Source organism: Watersipora subatra, chromosome 1 (genome assembly GCF_963576615.1).
Source record: "Watersipora subatra chromosome 1, tzWatSuba1.1, whole genome shotgun sequence".
NCBI classification, from domain to species: Eukaryota; Metazoa; Bryozoa; class Gymnolaemata; order Cheilostomatida; family Watersiporidae; genus Watersipora; species Watersipora subatra.
This window is the reverse complement of record NC_088708.1, coordinates 40,225,449-40,243,512: the sequence shown is the minus strand read 5'-3', so window position 1 is coordinate 40,243,512 and position 18,064 is coordinate 40,225,449. Positions and strand designations below refer to the sequence as shown.

The window sequence follows — 18,064 nt, the reverse complement described above, 5'->3', positions numbered from 1 at the left end:
TGAGAGTTTTTATGATAAATGCATGTGCATACAACTTACGAAAATTATTCGTAAGTTTCGTTTGCCGGTCTTAATGTTGATAAAAGTAAGGCTTGGCCAGTTTTAATAACGTTTTTCGGCCGAATTAATTTGTTTATTTATGTATAATCCGATCAGATGGGTTAGTTTTAAGACTGCGGTAACCTTTAAAGACTTGGTAACATGTTTATATAGGTTGGTACACTGTATGTGTTTTGTATCGTTATTATACTTTAACAAATCTACAAAAAAATGGTTAAATTTGTTGATGAGATTTCGATGAAAGGGTTTCGACGTTGATGATGAATAATTTTCGTAAGTTGTGTGCACATGCATTTATCATAAAAACTCAAACATTCGCTCCGCTCGTTTGTTCGTGGGATAAGTTTGGATATTCTTCTTGATACTTCTTGATATTGTTAGCTATGACGTTTTGAAATGTAAACAAAATTGTGCATTGGTTTTCTATTATTATTATATTAATAATATTGGTTATTCTAATAATATCAGTGCATTTTACTTCTAATAATGCATTTCTCCTATTGCAGGGGGAGAGATATAAACACATAATCTTTTCCTTTCATTATTGCTGTTTGTCATGACCAAACACTTTTTTAAATAGATTTTCTAAAAATCTATATAAATGTCACAACTTCTTGATATTGTTAGCTATGACGTTTTGAAATGTAAACAAAATTGTGCATTGGTTTTATATTATTACTATATTAATAATATTGGTTATTCTAATAATATCAGTGCATTTTACTTCTAATATTGGCCAATATTGCATTTCTCCTATTGCAGGGGGAGAGATATAAACATATAATCTTTTTCTTTCATTATTTCTGTTTGTTGTATATAATAACACCCACACCCAGTACATTACAGCTACCATTGCAGTTATCCTATTGCACTGCAAGGCCATTTGACTGCTAATATTGCATTTCTCAACCATCATAACCCTGTTTTTTCAATATCACTTTGGTCGTTGGCTGTATGACAGTGGAATTTCTAGTAATTAAATACTGTAATAATCTCATTAGAATCGTTAGAAAAAATATCATCGTCATTTCCTTTACTTTCACTGCTTTGGACATCAGATAGAATACCAAAGTACTCAAAAGTTTCCAAAATGTCAGTTACTTTGAAATCGGCAAAAAAGAAACGATTTCTGTACTTCTACGTTAATTACAGCAACCGTCGCCAATTCGACAATGCTATAGACTGGTGAAATGTGCACGTTATTTTCTTCGTGAAATGCGCACGACTTAATTGTTCTCTTTTCTGTCGCTCAGCGTTTCATTCGCCGGTCTTAATGTTGATAAAAGTAAGGCTTGGCCAGTTTTAATAACGATTTTCGGCCAAATTAATCTGTCTATTTATGTATAATCCGATCAGAGGGGTTAGTTTTAAGATTTTGAGGTAACCTTTCAAAGACTTGGTAACATGTTTAAATAGGTTTGTATGTGTTTTGTATCGCTATTATACTTTAACGAATCGACAAAAAAATGGTTAAATTTGTTGATGAGAATTCGATGCAAGGGTTTCGACGTTGTTGATGAATAATTTTCGTAAGTTGTGTACACATGCATTTATCATAAAAACTCTCAAACATTCGCTCTGCTCATTTGTTCGTGGGATTAAATGCTACAAATATATATTCAAGAACAAGTGCCACAAACATTTTTCGACTATCACAGGTGACCAACTGGCTCCTCACGTTTATTAGAGGATGATATGCACTCCTTTGAGTTGAGGTTAACAAACGAATTTTTACGGTAGGTTTTGAGATATCAGTTTTCAAAGTGACAGCATTACAATGATGATGAAACAAATGTAAAGGACAATAAACATAGTTTTATTGAATTCATGAAGTACCTATATTTGTGAAAATATTTCGACGAACTAGGTTGCATGAAAGCGTAAACAGAAACCATCGTGTTCAACTACGTCCGATTTGAGCCGTTTTGGAAAATGGAATCCAATCTATGACGTGTTCTTGATGGCTGCGATTAACTGTTGGTTTTTGAGCTTTTAAGAGCTTGTAATCACATTTCCACATATTTTGCACCTACAACACATCAGAGTGAGACACGATGAATCTTTTGATACCAAATAACTGTAATGTGAATTTTGATGCAAGTCAAAATTAAAATGAATTTAGTTTACTAAACACATATTTGAAAGAAGTTTTATTATGTATTTCAGTAAACTTCAAACTTTTAGCTAAACCCTTATCAATTATCCGTTTGCGAATCCTTTTATACTATAACGGATAACACTGAACTCGCCATGGCGAGCAACATGTACCTCTCAATAACGTATATAATCAGTACACAAATCGCCAAATTTTAATTTCGAGATAAATTATTGTTGATACCGTGTGACGGAACAAATTAGCCCTAACGAAAAATAAGACGAAAAAGCATCGTGTTGCAGATACCTAGGCCCAAAATATTTTTTAACAGGGGCATCGTAACGCGTGGGCGCAATGCTAAAATAATTAAGTTTACATATGCTATACCATATATGATAGTGCCTTTGATCAATAAAATACAACTTGTATAGCCCAGTGGTAGAGCGCGTGGATTCAAAACTTGCGGTAGCAAACTCCATGAGTTCTAATCCATCGTAATGCAGAATTTTTAGATTTTAATAGCTATATTTGGACATACACAGACATGATTACATAAATAAACTTTGAAAAGTATATACATAGATTATGGCTTTCAGCTGTTACAGAAACTTCACCTGATGTCATACTAAAAAATAAGCAAAACAATTCAAATATAACTGAACCGCTGTATATACATTAACTAGCAGTAGTAATTTGTGCACAAACCTTGATACCGTCTTCGTCATTAACCCGGCGTATCATTTTTACACACATATCAGGTATTTTCTCAAAGTTTGGCATCTCAATGCAGACATCACGGAATATCTTGATCACCCGTTTACGCACACTAATACCAGTGTCCTGTCAATTATGGTTATATAATCAACAAACAGCTATTCCTCCACAAACATGATAAACAAATATCTACATAGAAGAGAAAACCATACCCGAATGACAGAAAAAAGACAATTATTGATTAGTTGCGCAACTGCAATAGCATATTAACCATCTTGTGGTAACAAAACAAACATGGCCACTACCATCTTAAAGCTTAGAGCTTGTTGACTTGCAACAAAATTCACATTACAGTTATTTGGTATCAAAAGATTCACCATGTCTTACTCTGTTGTATTGCAGGTGCCAAATATGTGGAAATGTGATTACAAGCTCTTAAAAGCTTAAAAACGGACAATTAATCGCGGCCATCATGAAACCGCCATAGATCGGAATCAGTTTACTTCTCTGACGTAATCAATCTATTTGGTCGTTGTTTTGACATGTGATGTTCTCACGTGAATTGAAAGGCTAATAAAAGGCTCAATATAAAACTTCTCACACTAGTTTATGACAAACACTTTGGGTTTCACCGAAGAGCCCTTACCAAATATAGATGTTCGCTAGTTTACAATTTTTTTCGGCTTGGTCTAAACGTCTAGTCGTAATCTGATCATGTGACCTATACTTTCTGTCAAACAGCGCGAATAATTTCTGCAGCATTTTTCTGCTATCACAGGAGATCAACAGGCTCGTTATATTTATCAGATGATGATATGCACTCCTTTGAACTAAGGTTAAAAAATTAAACGAATTTTTACGGTAGGTTTTGAGATATCAGTGCTCGAGATGACAGCATTACATTGATGATGAAATAGACGCCTAAGAACAATAGACATGGTTTTATTGAATGCGTGAAGTATATTTGTGAAACTATTTCGACGAATGAGGTTGCATGAAAGTGTAAACAGAAGCCATCTTGTTCATCTACGTCCCATTTGAGCCGTTTTGGAAAGAAATTATAATCTACGGCCGTTTTGCAATGGCAGCGATTAACTGTTCGTTTTTGAGCTTTTAAGAGCTTGTAATCACATATCCACGTATTTTTTACATACAACACAGAGAGTGAAACATGGTGAATCTTTTGATAGCAAATAACTGTAATGTGAACTTTGTTGCAAGTCAACCTCTAAATATTCTTCTCATTACCAGTAACCAGCTGTCATGAGAGCAACTCACCAATATTCTATCAGAGAGCATGTTATAATACTGCGATATCAGCTCCGGTCGGCAGAGTATAAACTTGCCGATGAGCTCAACGCAAGCCTCACGCACTGCTGTAGACTGATCCAGAAGTCGGGCATGGACAGCAGTCTGAAGGCTAGTGCGAGACAACACTCCAGGGTCTGCCTCTATCACCTGTGTTAGGCACTTTATTGCCTTTGTTCTTACGGCCACAACTGTTTCGGATAGCACTTTCAGAATCTGAACAAGCCATTAACATATAGCAGAAAGGTGATCAAAGATAAAACGTGTGAGACCTATTATACTATACTTATTCGTCCATTGAAAGCATTCCCTCTTAAAGCATATATAGCATCATTTCTGTATAACATTCAGAACCTGTGATGAAAGTAAAAATCTAGAGCTACCCCGTCTAAGCATATGACTAGCACATGACTAGCATATGACTAGCATATGACTAGCATATGACTAGCATATGACTAGCATATGACTAGCATGTGACTAGCATGTGACTAGCATGTGACTAGCATATACGCAGCTATTGATAACCAATCTGGTGTAAACTGGTTTTAACTGTTCTCATTTCGTTGTTTTTTTATTTATTTACTAGTATATATACAAATATTTAGTTAAAATCTCAGAAAAATGGTATCTTACCTGCGCAAGATAGATATCAAAACTTTGAGCAAATGGTCTTTGAGATGTGAGGAATTTTGTGACATCACTGGCTGTAGAGTACGTCAGCTTACAGCGAGTTTTAAAAGCGTTCATTTTCAACACAGACTGTTCCTGGCATGATTATAAGAGAAAACATGAAGTAGCAATCAATCAATTAATCAGACAAGCAATGACAGAGGGTGTAAGCAATGTAACATACTGATAATAGTAAAGAACCAAGAGAAAAAGCAAAGTTACCAACCAGTAGTTTGTTCTTTTTTCGCTCACTCTCGGCATGTTGTACTGCAGCAATCTCAATATCATCTATCTCTGTAGGGTCAAGTTGAGCTTGTTTTGTAGAAAGCTTTTCACAGCTGATAGCAAAATCTCTGTACCACTGAGCTATGTAGAAACTTCTTGCATTCTATAAAGAGCAAAAGGTTAGTGTGGGGGCAGATTGTCACAAGACCTACTAGAGATGACTAACATATGTCAAAATCTTCTTAGTAGACTCCATCTATGGCAAAATACCTACATTGTTTTAAGTATCATTATATCAAACACTATAAATACTATTATTTGATGGAAAGAGATTGGTCACAGATGTTTATGGAAGGCAGATGGCTGAATTGCCAACAATACCAGCAGTGATGGATCTTTCTGACCATTGACTAGGAGGTAATCTAGAACTGCAAGCTGTAGCTTGTAGGCCACATCCACCTCACCAGTCTGTGCTCCAGAGGCCGTGGCTTCAGATGTGTCCGAGTCTGAACTGCTCATCTACAGTATTAACCATCCTGAGCTCATTCTAGATCAATTAATATAACTCTTCTACATGTGACAATTATAGCTGCAACAGTTGGTACTGTTATCCAGAGATGAAAACTCTGTGTGTTGTACATCAATGGAGTTTAAAAAACACCCAAATAATTCTAGTCGCCTACGGAGATGCGAAAAAGACTTGCAAGAGCTCCCACAGAATGTCTGAGTAACTGTGAAATGTTGCAGCGCAAATTAGTTCAGACTGTTAACTAAATTTAACTATAGAGAGGGTTTTATAAGTCTCATCTCCTGATAACCAATAAATTTTATATATCTTTTTATATATATATTTATCTTATACAGCAACAAAATAATATACCAGTATAAAAGACTTGTTTTAAAAGCAAGTATTACCATCTTATACATATGGTCCAAAAGTTGATCTGCTCATGAAATTGGCCAGTATTAAAATCCCTCACCATTTTTGGGCTCGCCTTCCCGGCATCACCCTAGTTACCTTTCACAACAACTGCTTTTGCTAGTATTTAAAACAGCTGCATAGAGGGGAAACTTACAGCCACAAGGATATCATCTATCTCCGTTTGCTGTGTGCAGACAGCATCCCTCCTCAGTCTTGCTGCAACTGTACCGAGATAGTCTAGGGATGCGACCCTGAGTGTCATATCAACCTGGTAACCGCAACATCATGTCACACGTCATAGAGGTCATGGGGTTCAAAGTTAGAGCAGCCCAAAAAATGGAGTAAAAAACAAAAAGTAAAATAACAATTTATTCAAACGCACCATGTAAATGAAAGTACTAATCCACATTAACTTTGCAAAAACTTCTAATGGAAAAGACTGTGCGATTAAAAACTATTGGTAAGCAAAGTAAAACTGATGTTCAGTTATTTTCAATGATCATTTGAGCTGGTTTGCACGTTACAGCCGTAGTGCCTAAGTTGTTAATGAATAGAGTTTTACTAACATAATAGAAGGCCGTTTGCTGTATTTGTTTCAAGTATGATTCAAAATTATTAGAGCCACGTCAACAAAAATTGATGAAACAGATAAAGTCGCCAATACTTACTAGTGTTGAGACAAAAATTTAAAAAAGATTCCTGCGAAAGGAATGAAAGTAGTGTAGGGATCCTTTAGGAAATTTTTAAATGTGATTCAAAATGGTTAGAGCCAGGTCAAAAAGTTAATAAAATCTGGACTAAGTCACCTATACTTGCTAGTTTTGCTGATAACAATTTTAATAAATTCATAAGGGAATATTTGAAAAGAGGTATGAGATAACTGTAGGAGACTAATAACAGAGGTATGAGATAACTGTAGGAGACTGATAACAGAGGTATGAGATAACTGTAGGAGACTGATAACAGAGGTATGAGATAACTGTAGGAGACTGATAACAGAGGTATGAGATAACTGTAGGAGACTGATAACTGTAGGAGACTGATAACAGAGGTATGAGATAACTGTAGGAGACTGATAACAGAGGTATGAGATAACTGTAGGAGACTGATAACTGTAGGAGACTGATAACAGGCATGATTATCTACATCTATAAATCTCAGTGCTTGTATTTTGTCTTTATGTGCACCCTATCCCAGTTATAGCAATTCTAATCTAGCAATAAATAATCCATTTAGCAGAGGGTCTGATCTCGGAACCTCTCGTTCACAAGGCGACAAAGCTAACCCGCTAAGCTACACGGAATACAATGAAATCATTGGGCAAATGGCCATTGTCTGGGTTAAAACGTGTATAGCGACTCCGTGTTATGCGCAACGTCACTAAAGTTTGCTCTCACAGCTCATATAGTAAGTTTAGCGATACGGATACTAGCTACCTTACTCAAATTAGTCAATGGCAACTACATTACTTGCCACTGTTTATGAACTGTTTTTTAATGCGTGTGCAACGCCGAGATTCGGCTAGTTATCCTATAAATCCCAATAGCGATAATTAAGTGAACAATCAACAGTTCATCATTCCTATTGCAAAGCATTACTTTTTCATATACAATGTTCATATACAATGGCTGCTATACTACTGTCCATGAAACAATTAATAATGAACAATGCCAATAAAAAAATAATTCTAAACAGTAAATAAAATAATGATTCTGGTGATTTCTATGAAATAGTGACATTTTGGTTGAGTTGGTATATACACTTTGACAACAAAAAAATTCCTGGAGTAAAACCTAGCAGATTTCCTGTTAGACTGAACGCTAAGAATACATTATTTTAGTACACGCTAGAGTTGAGATTCTTATCGCACTACTACAGCTGGGGCGTGAAATATTCTAATTACTAGAAATTCCACTGTCATACAGCCCACGACCTAAGTGATATTGGGAAAAAAGAAAGGGTACTGATGGTTGAGAAATGCAATATTAGCAGTCAAATGACACTGCAGTGCAATAGGATAACTGCAATGGTAGCTGTAATGTACTGGGTGTGGGTGTTATTATATACAACAAACAGCAATAATGAAAGGAAAAGATTATATGTTTATATCTCTCCTCCTGCAAAAAGAGAAATGCAATATTGGCCAATATTAGAAGTAAAATGCACTGATATTATTAGAATAACCAATATTATTAATATAGTAATAATATAAAACCAATGCACAATTTGGTTTACATTTCAAAACGTCATAGCTAACAATATCACGAAGTTGTGATCTTTATATAGATTTTTAGAAAATCTGTACTACGTAGTCATTGTTCTGTAGTCATCCAAACTTATAATTAATTATTGTAATAATCTCATAAGAATTGTTAGAAAAAATATCATCGTCATTCCCTTTACTTACACTGTGTTAGATTTTTAGAAAATCTGTACTACGTAGTCATTGTTCTGTAGTCATCCAAACTTATAATTAATTATTGTAATAATCTCATAAGAATCGTTAAAAAAATATCATCGTCATTTCTTTTATTTACACTGCGTTGGACATCAGTTAGAATACCAAAGTACTCAAAAGTGTCTAAAAATGTCAGTTACTTTGAAATCGGCAAAAATGAAACGATTTCAGTACTCCTACGTTAATTACAGAAACCTTCGGCAATTCGACAATGCTATAGACTGGTGAAATGTGCACGTTATTTTCTTCGTAAAATGCTCACGACGTAATCGTTCTATTCTCTGTCGCTCGACGTTTTAATTTCCGGTCTCAACTTTGATAAAAGTGAGGCCTAACAAGTTTAATAACGATTTTCGGCCAAATAAATCGGTCTATTTATGTATAATCCGATCAGATGGGTTAGTTTTGGGAATTTGCGGTAACCTTTCAAAGGCTTGGTAACATATTGAAATAGGCTTACATGCGTTTTGTATCATTATTATACTTAAACGACTTTACAGAAAAATTGTTAAATTTGTTGATAGGATTTCGTTACAAGGGTTTGGTGACGGCCGTTAACAGATAATTGTTCAGGAGTTGTGTGCACATGTACATTTATCATAAATCTCCCAAACCAATCGCTTCACTCGTGTTTGGTCGTGGGACAATGTGTATAATTTTAATATCTGCTAGAAGCAGAGTGAAAAAAAGATTTGTAGCGTGCAGTATTTTTTGAAAAGTTAATGAGAAATTGGTTTTCATATACTACATCATTTTGTGTTGTGCAGAGGTAAAACCTAAATGACACGGAAAGATACATTTGTTCGAGTATGAAATAAAACCTATCAGCAGGGCAGACGCAATAATCCATTCAAGCGGGATTCATGAAATGCACAAAAATGTAACATCATATAAATAGGAACCTTACAATTATACTTCTAAAAAAACATGTAGTCCGTATTCCTTGGGCCAGAAATGTGAGTTTCATATGATTAATGACAGATTTGATAAAGACTTTTCACAACCTAAAACTTTAGTTAATTGTGAAAAATAGAGCTGACTGAAACCTGTGTATAATAAAGCCATTTGTTTTATACAATGTAGTGCCAAAGATAAACTCAACTCTGATACTATGCCAGCAATAAGTTTTGATTTGTTGGTCAGTTGCATTTCTAAAAAAATATCAGATAATTTTGTTTCCAAGTCGCTGTAGTATTCCCATACTGACACAAAGCATGGGTGAGGCCAAAATGTAGTAACCGATTTGCATCATGTGCTCAAATAAGTAGGGTCGTAGACTGTAGCTTTTTCCAAAAATTTTATGACATTGAAAAAATGCAAATCCATACATTCTTGTACCATAGGTGAAGCACCAATGGTAACCCTCCATGAGATGGAGCCACTTCAGACATAACGTAAATGGCTGCACTGCCTGATACGTCATTGAACCATATCTTTCAATGTTCCCTAACCATAATTTTCACCTTAACAAAATAATCTTCACCAACAATTCATATCCATATTTGTGTACAGTTGTTGACCAAATACCTCAACATGGTCTTTCCTACTTTACGATAATTGGTTAATGTTGTAGTTTCACAATTTTCATTCATTCATATCTTATTTGATTCTTTGTTAGTTCATTGCCATAGTTACGTGCATCAGTCTTAGTCTATCTATATTCTCATCTCAACTGCTGCATAACTCTATGATACATTTCACCTCAGTTAATGCTGCAACTAACTTCTTTCCATTTTCTTACTGATCAATGAATCAAAGAATAATAAGTGTGAGGTTAGGAGTGTGTTGGTGAGAGGTTAGGAGTGTGTTGGTGTGAGGAGTGTGTTGGTGTGAGGTTAGGAGTGTGTTGGTGAGAGGTGAGGAGTGTGTTGGTGTGAGGAGTGTGTTGGTGTGAGGTGAGGAGTGTGTTGGTGAGAGGTGAAGAGTGTGTTGGTGAGAGGTGAGGAGTGTGTTGGTGTGAGGTTAGGAGTGTGTTGGTGTGAGGTGAGGAGTGTGTTGGTGTGAGATGAGGAGTGTGTTGGTGTGAGGAGTGTGTTGGTGTGAGGAGTGTGTTGGTGTGAGGTGAGAAGGGTGTTGTTGTGAGGTGAGGAGTGTGTTGGTGAGAGGTTAGGAGTGTGTTGGTGTGAGGAGTGTGTTGGTGTGAGGAGTGTGTTGGTGTGAGGAGTGTGTTGGTGTGAGGTGAGAAGGGTGTTGTTGTGAGGTGAGGAGTGTGTTGGTGAGAGGTTAGGAGTGTGTTGGTGAGAGGTGAGGAGTGTGTTGGTGTGAGGTGAGGAGTGTGTTGGTGTGAGATGAGGAGTGTGTTGGTGTGAGGAGGCAATGCAGCTTAATGCTTCTAACTTGATCGTCAAAAGCATATATGTTCTAACATAGTTACTCAGAACTAATAATTGAGATAAGAACACTAATTAAATATTACAAACACTAGCATAATATTAAGACAATAAGAACTACAGAACTACTAATAAGACTAAAAATTCAATTCTATTTCACAATATTATGCACTATTACCTTAGCGCAAGGGTGTCGAATCTCTTGTATATGAATCAAGCAGGTATAAAGTCAACCGAGATGGTGTCTAGTTAGAAGAAAAGGAAGTAGATACTGAACAGAAAGTAGAGCATATTAGATCAGGTACATACCGCCTTATTACTAAACTGCTGCACTAGAAGTCTGCCCAATAGGGACAGCATCAATTCAGCAGCAGGCCATTCAGGTTTGTTGGCTGTGATCAACAGATCATTGACAAAGTTGTCAAAAAGAGGGCGGTAATCCTCTTCACCTTTTTGTCCACACCTAAAAACACAAGCAATTGTGATGAGTCATGCTTTTTACTAAGCTACTAACTAGGGTAGCAATATCAGATCTGAAAACTTAAGTTCCTAAATTTTTTTATCTAATTCCCATAGATGCAGTGAAATAAAAATCAGATCTTGATCTCTTCATATTTAAATAATTGTACGCTCACTGTATAAAGTGTTAAAAAGATTTGTATAGTGTAACTAATGTAACAGCAATTAGCATATTAACAATGATCAATTGTTAAACCTCAATGGAAAAAAAACAATTTTTATGGATGCTAGCAAAATGCGCAGCTATTAAGATAAAAAATTGAGCAAAATGTAAAATACAAAATCATTTAATCTTCTGTATCCTTCTCAAACAAACTCTAATATTATATATATCAAGTGTTTTCATGTAAAGGAACTGGTTTTAAAAAATGAATAGTTAGTAGCCAATTCACTATGCAGTGTTTTTATAGCAAGTTCCCAACAATCTGCGTTTCATGCAACTAACTTTTTTAAAAACACGGATAGGAAATGGTGAGCAGTCTTCATCGCCTGCTCATAGGAAGTGACAAGTATGACATCACTTGCACCGGTATCGTCTGAATCCTCAGAAGGAGGGGGCAGCTGAATGATGCATTGGATAAGCTGAAGCACCAAAGCTGTTACCATCTGGACATTCTCCTCATGATTCAGTCTAAAAGATAACAGACATACAGCATAGGACAACTTCTTGCTCCTTTCAAAGTTAAGTTCCTAAACAAGGAGAAAGGCTTCAACAAACTTACAGAGCATTTGCACAACAGACAGAAAAAATCACATTGCTGATAGAGCTAGTGTTAGTGTTAAGAAGCTCATGCCAGAAAACATTAAAACTTGGAGGCTGCTATAACAGCATATGAAAATAAATGCAACATGTTTTGATCAGATGCTAACAATATTCTAAAACAGAGTAAAATTGAACCTTAAACAGACGCAGTAAAATATTTACATTGAAACACAACAATAGGAAGTTTACCTGAAGGCCCTAATGTTGCGCTTAGTAGTGGGCAGTCTGGCGAGAGAAAGAAACATGTCATCCAATATCAGCTGCCGATGTTTTTCATACTTTGAGAAGATTTCTGTGACTAGGGTGATGGCTGCCAACTGCAGTTCACTCACATTCTCAACAAAGAATGGCTGCACAGCCAGCGTAGACATCTAATAGACCACAAAAGTCGTTCTTATTACAACTGATAGACATTAACAGCTATACTAGAGACATATTAACCGCCTTACGCCTATGCTGCTAGTTAACCTTACATAGATATCATAGTTTGTGCCCTTGATTTATGCATTTACAGTTTGCTAATCAAACTACCGTGAAACCTCTAATTGAACGCCACATCTATTTGAACGCCACATCTATTTGAACGCCACATCTATTTGAACGCCACATCTATTTGAACGCCACTCTATTTGACTGCCACTACGAGAGAAGAGTTGAAAAATAAAGCGCAACCCCTATTTGAGATGCCACCTTTAAAAGACTACTACTTTGACTATCTATGATCTTTATGAACCCATTATATAAAGTGATTAGTAGAAAAGTGTCCACAAAATCGTATTAATAACGAATCGTTTACATTAATAACAATCAATTCTCTCATTGTCCTACTTTAAAGCTTTTTGCTTTTTTTCGTTAAAACTCTGAAAGCAAAACAATAGAAAAAGTCAATAGTGGTCTAAGGCTAATAGTAGTTCCTTGTTTACCGCGGTCTTGATACTTCGAAATACATGTACCTATATGAAAAAACTGTTTAAATTTACGTTGGTAGATGAACTTTGAATGCAACACCATAGAAATGTCTGTCTCAGGCTAATAGTAGTTCCTTGTTTTAAGGCAGTCTTAAAACTTCGAAGAACATGCATATAAAACGGTGTGCAGGTTTTGGACCAAAGGTTACGTTTAGCGAGCAAACTTTAGCGCGTTGCATATATTCTAAATGCAGCGCGTAAGCTTTGTTCGGCCAAAAAGCTGTTTGAACGCTAGTATCGACTAGATCAGCAGTGCAGAAAAAGAATTGAGGCCAGAAGATATTGTAAAAAGTTTTGGACAATTAGAAAATGTTCATTCAATCGAAAGCAACAATCAGAACACAGCTACCCGAGCAAACGATGGAAATATTTTTGTTTTAAAAACGTTGATTTTTGTTTCTGCATGTAATATAAGTATGGTTCTTTTACGTCACTTGTTCATGAATATATATTTGTATCATTTGATAGATTATCATTATATAGGGTAACTTATGAATATGCAGATTTATAGCATGTTATTTAATAGCATCCTTGCGGTTATCTTAACACAGCTTACAATGGCTCGATGCTCACAACTACACTTCTAATGCACATAAAAAGATAGTTTTTGATGCAAACTGTAGCAAACATATCAATGAGTACAATGAGCTTTTATGCAACAATGTTAAATATAGATATAAAATAAAAATATGTTTTTAAATTTAGAATGAAATAAAAATTGAAAATGCCAACAAATTGCAAAGAATTTTGCAATTTTGCACACAGGCTATAATATCATCGCAAGTCAATGGCGAGCAATAGATATAAACTGGTAGAGATATTTCTCGGTTTCTCGATTAATATTTATTAAGAGATCTTTGACAAGTTGGAGGTAAGTTGGCAGATTTATTGCATCGAAAAGGTTTAATATTGGTCCACCGGAAAAAGAGAGCAAAATATAGGCGACATTCGCTTCGTCCGTAATAGGGCTAAATTCATCTTCTGAAATTTCTGAAAAGCCATTTGAAAAATACACCGCCAGCCTCTCTTTGAACGCCACTTCCAATTAACCGCCACTATAATGGAAGGGTTAAAAAATAGAGCGCCATGGCGTTCAATTAGAGGTTTTACAGTATCTGTAACTGTATACACCTAAAAATCTCTCATTAAATGTGTAGGTACAATATGTAAGGATGTTCTGCTATGGCTAGTTGTGAGCCCTTCCCAAGAGCATTATACACCAAAAAATACCAGCAAGCGACCAAAAATCTCCATACTTGATATCCCAATAAAGGTTATGTACTCCATATGGTCCAAGGAAATGAAATTGCATGCATACATATGTTATTATAGCCAGCATAATGGGCAAAATACTACAAATTAATTACCAAATTTGCAACAATATTGTGGACACTGTTTTACCTAAAAATGTCATGACCTCACCTCAGACCATTATCCAACTCCTCAATTCAACTCAACCATAAATAGCTATACATATGACTGAAGGCAGTTGAACCCACCTTGAGTATTATAGTATCTGTGAGGGGCGCACGGATCACTAGCTCTGTTAAGCTTTCTAATATCTCACAGAGCTTGTTGTACATAAGCATAACTGACTTGTCCTTCATTCCTCCGGCCCTTGACCTTTTCTGCTTGTTGCTTGTATAATCTTTTTCTTTCTTACTGTCATAGACTGGGTCATACTCGGGATAGATGCTGTTGACTAGCTGGTACTTGACCATTTCAGAGATGAGTTCTATCAGATCCTCTAGGTAAACGACCTGAGAGGAATACAATATATATGTAATGTAGTAATGTATATAAGAGAGAAAAATACTGGGAAGCCCGGAGACAACCAATGAAACAAACTATCTTATATCTATGTGTACCCCTGTACGCATGTGCCCAGATAGAGAGCTACAGATTAGCCAGACGGTACTAGACCAATTTAACAATCTTCTTTCGAGTATGCTAGGAAGCTGTCTAACCTGTACTTGACCAGTTCAAATATGCCAGAGCTGCATAAGAAAATAACTGCTCACCTTGGTCATATTTATACAGAGTGTAGAGTATGGTCATATTTATTTGGAGTGCAGAATACTTATTTTAGACATATCTCTAGAGGTCACAACATGTAGAGTACTTACCTTAAATATATCTCCAGAGGTCATGGCGTAGAGTACCTACCTTAGGCTAGTTTCCAAAGGTCACTAGGTGTTAAGTACTTTGCACATATATCTAACGGTAATGACAGGTAGAATACATGCAGTGGTCATATCTCTAGTGGTCGCAAAGTGTATAGCACCTACCTTATGATAACCTTCAGAGTTTCATGCTATTACCTCTACAGGTCATGACATGCAAAATACAATGTATTTGACATGGTCATATCTAGAAAGTTCATAAGATGCAGAGCACTTACTTTTGGCATATCTCTTGAAGTCATGAGATGTAAAGCAGCAAGAGCACTGTCTAGCGATCTTTTCACTCTCTCCAACATGAGGCCACGAACAAGATCAGACCCTGACTGATCATTCTGTAACAACCAGAAGACTATCACCTACTTAACTCAGTACTGACTTAGCTATGACTGTGAGAAGAAACTCATAGCCTGATCAGAATTATGGAGCTATCGTTTGTTCGATTGTTCAATTGTTCGATTGTTCAACTACTCCTTGTTGACCTTAAGTGGATCAACCTTCATACTCTTGATGGAACAAATAAGAATTATGCTTATTTTTAATAGCAGTTTTAGATGTATTGATTGTTTGATTGATTGATTTGAGCATAAAACTGCTTCCAAAAGGCAAAATATCGGCGAGTGAAAAACAATCTATTTTCAACTTCAAAGTTTATAGATTAACTTGAGCATAAAACTGCTGCCTCCAAAAGGCAAAGTATCGGAGAATGAAAAACAATCTATTTTCAACTTGGAAAATCCTCACAATGAGAGATTAAAAACAACCAGTAAGAATTTCACAAAATAGTAATATTTATTGTTACACCAGGTTTTATATAAAATGACCGAAGGTTTATTTACTACTACTTATAGTTTCATAGAGAATTATGTATATTATAATATTATTTGCTCTTTCATACAAGATTATCTATGGCTTTATATCATGTGATCAAATATTTCATCTAGCTATTATCATCTACGCTCTTCGTGAGTAGTATCTACGGCTTCGTGTAGAATGATTTATCCCCCACGTAGTTATTATCTGTGGTTTGATGCAGTCTAGTATCATAAAGTATTACAACAAGCACATACATGTGAAAAACATATATTGGTAATGCAGACTATCTCTAAGCATTCATTACTTGTTAATGTTTACAGTTGAACAGTTTGTGAAGAGGTTGAGAGACTGCGATTAGGGGCGTATTTTTTATTGATAACTACTGAATGCCTGGCATTGCTCGCGTAATTAAAAAGTCGATGGACAAAAAAATTATTTTTATTCAACCTTTACCATTTTAACTTTTAAACTCAATATCAAGAAAAAAGTGTTTTATGCAATTCAAATAAATTAAGAGCAAAATAAAACAACTGTAAAGGTGTTTAAATGTGAAATAAATAGCAAGTAATAGCTAAATAGTCTGTTTTGCTACAATGAAAAATTATTTTACACTGATACAAATATTACAAAAAAAGAAAACACAAAGTTCAACTCACAGAAAAACCTTCTGGAGTAAAACCAACAAATACCTACAGCAACTACTGTATAATATCCTCATGAGTCAGCAAGATGGCCACCAGTTACTGAACCATAAAAAAACTAAGAAAGAAATAATCATCCAATACCTGTTCCATCAAAGGCAAGAGTTTGGAACCATCCTTGACATTCCAATGAAGGACATTCATAAGCTTGCTTAACTTGGCAAGAGGAAGGTCTTTGGTGACTGTGCAGGTCTTGAGTTTAGCAGTTTCACTAATGAGATCTCCGAGAAGGCTTCTGGGAATGAGCAGTTCAGAAGAAACGGAAAACTCCGCATCCTCAGAGGTAGTTGTGTTGGTTGGTAGGTCCTCCAGGTTACAACTAAAGTGTTATAGTTGTAAGACTTGGATGTGTCACCCATAGACAAAGATTTGTGTGTGACTCCACGCGATATGTTGTCAGAAACGACAAAAACATCATAAAAGTAACCAAATTTTAATGTAAAAGTGGTCTATTGAGTAAAACATATATCAATACTAATTATGAAAACCACCTGACCCACACAGGTGCATATTAGTACAGCATTGTATATTTGATTACAACATGCACATATATATTTTCATTACAATGTATATGTACATAATATGCACATATACATTGTAATCCAAATTTGAATCACAGTTTTTGAAAACCAAATTATGTTCATAAAATTGATATCAAATGACTTACAATGAGCATCTGTAAGTTTCTGATACATGATTCCTGAAGTAACGATAGTTCAGCCAATTTGTTTTTATGTAAAGGCTAGTCCATAACCGGCTTGAAAATTAAATTGGTAAAAATAGGTACCACACGATACAGTTGTTTTGGTAAACTAATAAAGATCATAAATTTCTGGGCTTGTGTTTAATGTATTTTGCCTCAAAACTTCCTTAGCATTTGTACAAATTAAAATCATAGCATAATTACACAACTCAGGAATACGTACAAAGAAGGGACCATTGCATTGCACAGCTAACAGGACTTGGGCATATGCTAAACTAGAAATTCCACTGTCATACAGCCCACGACCAAAGAGATATTGGACAAAAAGAAAGGGTGCTGATGGTTGAGAAATGCAACATTAGCAGTCAAATGGCACTGCAGTGCAATAGGATAACTGCAATAGTAGCTGTCATGTACTGGGTGTGGGTGTTATTATACACAACAAACAGCAATAATGAAAGAAAAGATTATATGTGTCATGATCACAGAAACCATGGTTAAGTCGGGATTATAAGATTTAGAGCTATCTACATTAGCAAAAGGAGAAAATTCTCACAGTTATTTTGCAAAAAAATTTTGATTTTAGTTTAGTTACAGCAGATTTTATGGTCAATAAACTGAATGCATGTTTAC

General features: G+C 35.5%; 1 protein-coding gene across 1 annotated transcript in view; it reads right to left on the bottom strand.

Annotated features, from left to right (window-relative positions):
* The window catches only part of LOC137385515 (nipped-B-like protein), a 55,594-nt gene that overhangs the window by 27,218 nt on the left and 10,312 nt on the right, over window positions 1-18,064 (bottom strand). Inside the window, exons 14-25 of the mRNA XM_068071988.1 lie at window positions 16,813-17,047; window positions 15,433-15,546; window positions 14,531-14,791; window positions 12,253-12,434; window positions 11,746-11,931; window positions 11,091-11,244; window positions 6,148-6,261; window positions 5,453-5,590; window positions 5,073-5,234; window positions 4,811-4,942; window positions 4,148-4,393; window positions 2,861-2,995 (exon numbers count right to left, since the gene is read on the bottom strand). Coding sequence (XP_067928089.1) covers window positions 2,861-2,995; window positions 4,148-4,393; window positions 4,811-4,942; window positions 5,073-5,234; window positions 5,453-5,590; window positions 6,148-6,261; window positions 11,091-11,244; window positions 11,746-11,931; window positions 12,253-12,434; window positions 14,531-14,791; window positions 15,433-15,546; window positions 16,813-17,047 — 2,059 coding nt within the window. The remainder of the gene's footprint in view (window positions 1-2,860; window positions 2,996-4,147; window positions 4,394-4,810; window positions 4,943-5,072; window positions 5,235-5,452; window positions 5,591-6,147; window positions 6,262-11,090; window positions 11,245-11,745; window positions 11,932-12,252; window positions 12,435-14,530; window positions 14,792-15,432; window positions 15,547-16,812; window positions 17,048-18,064) is intronic.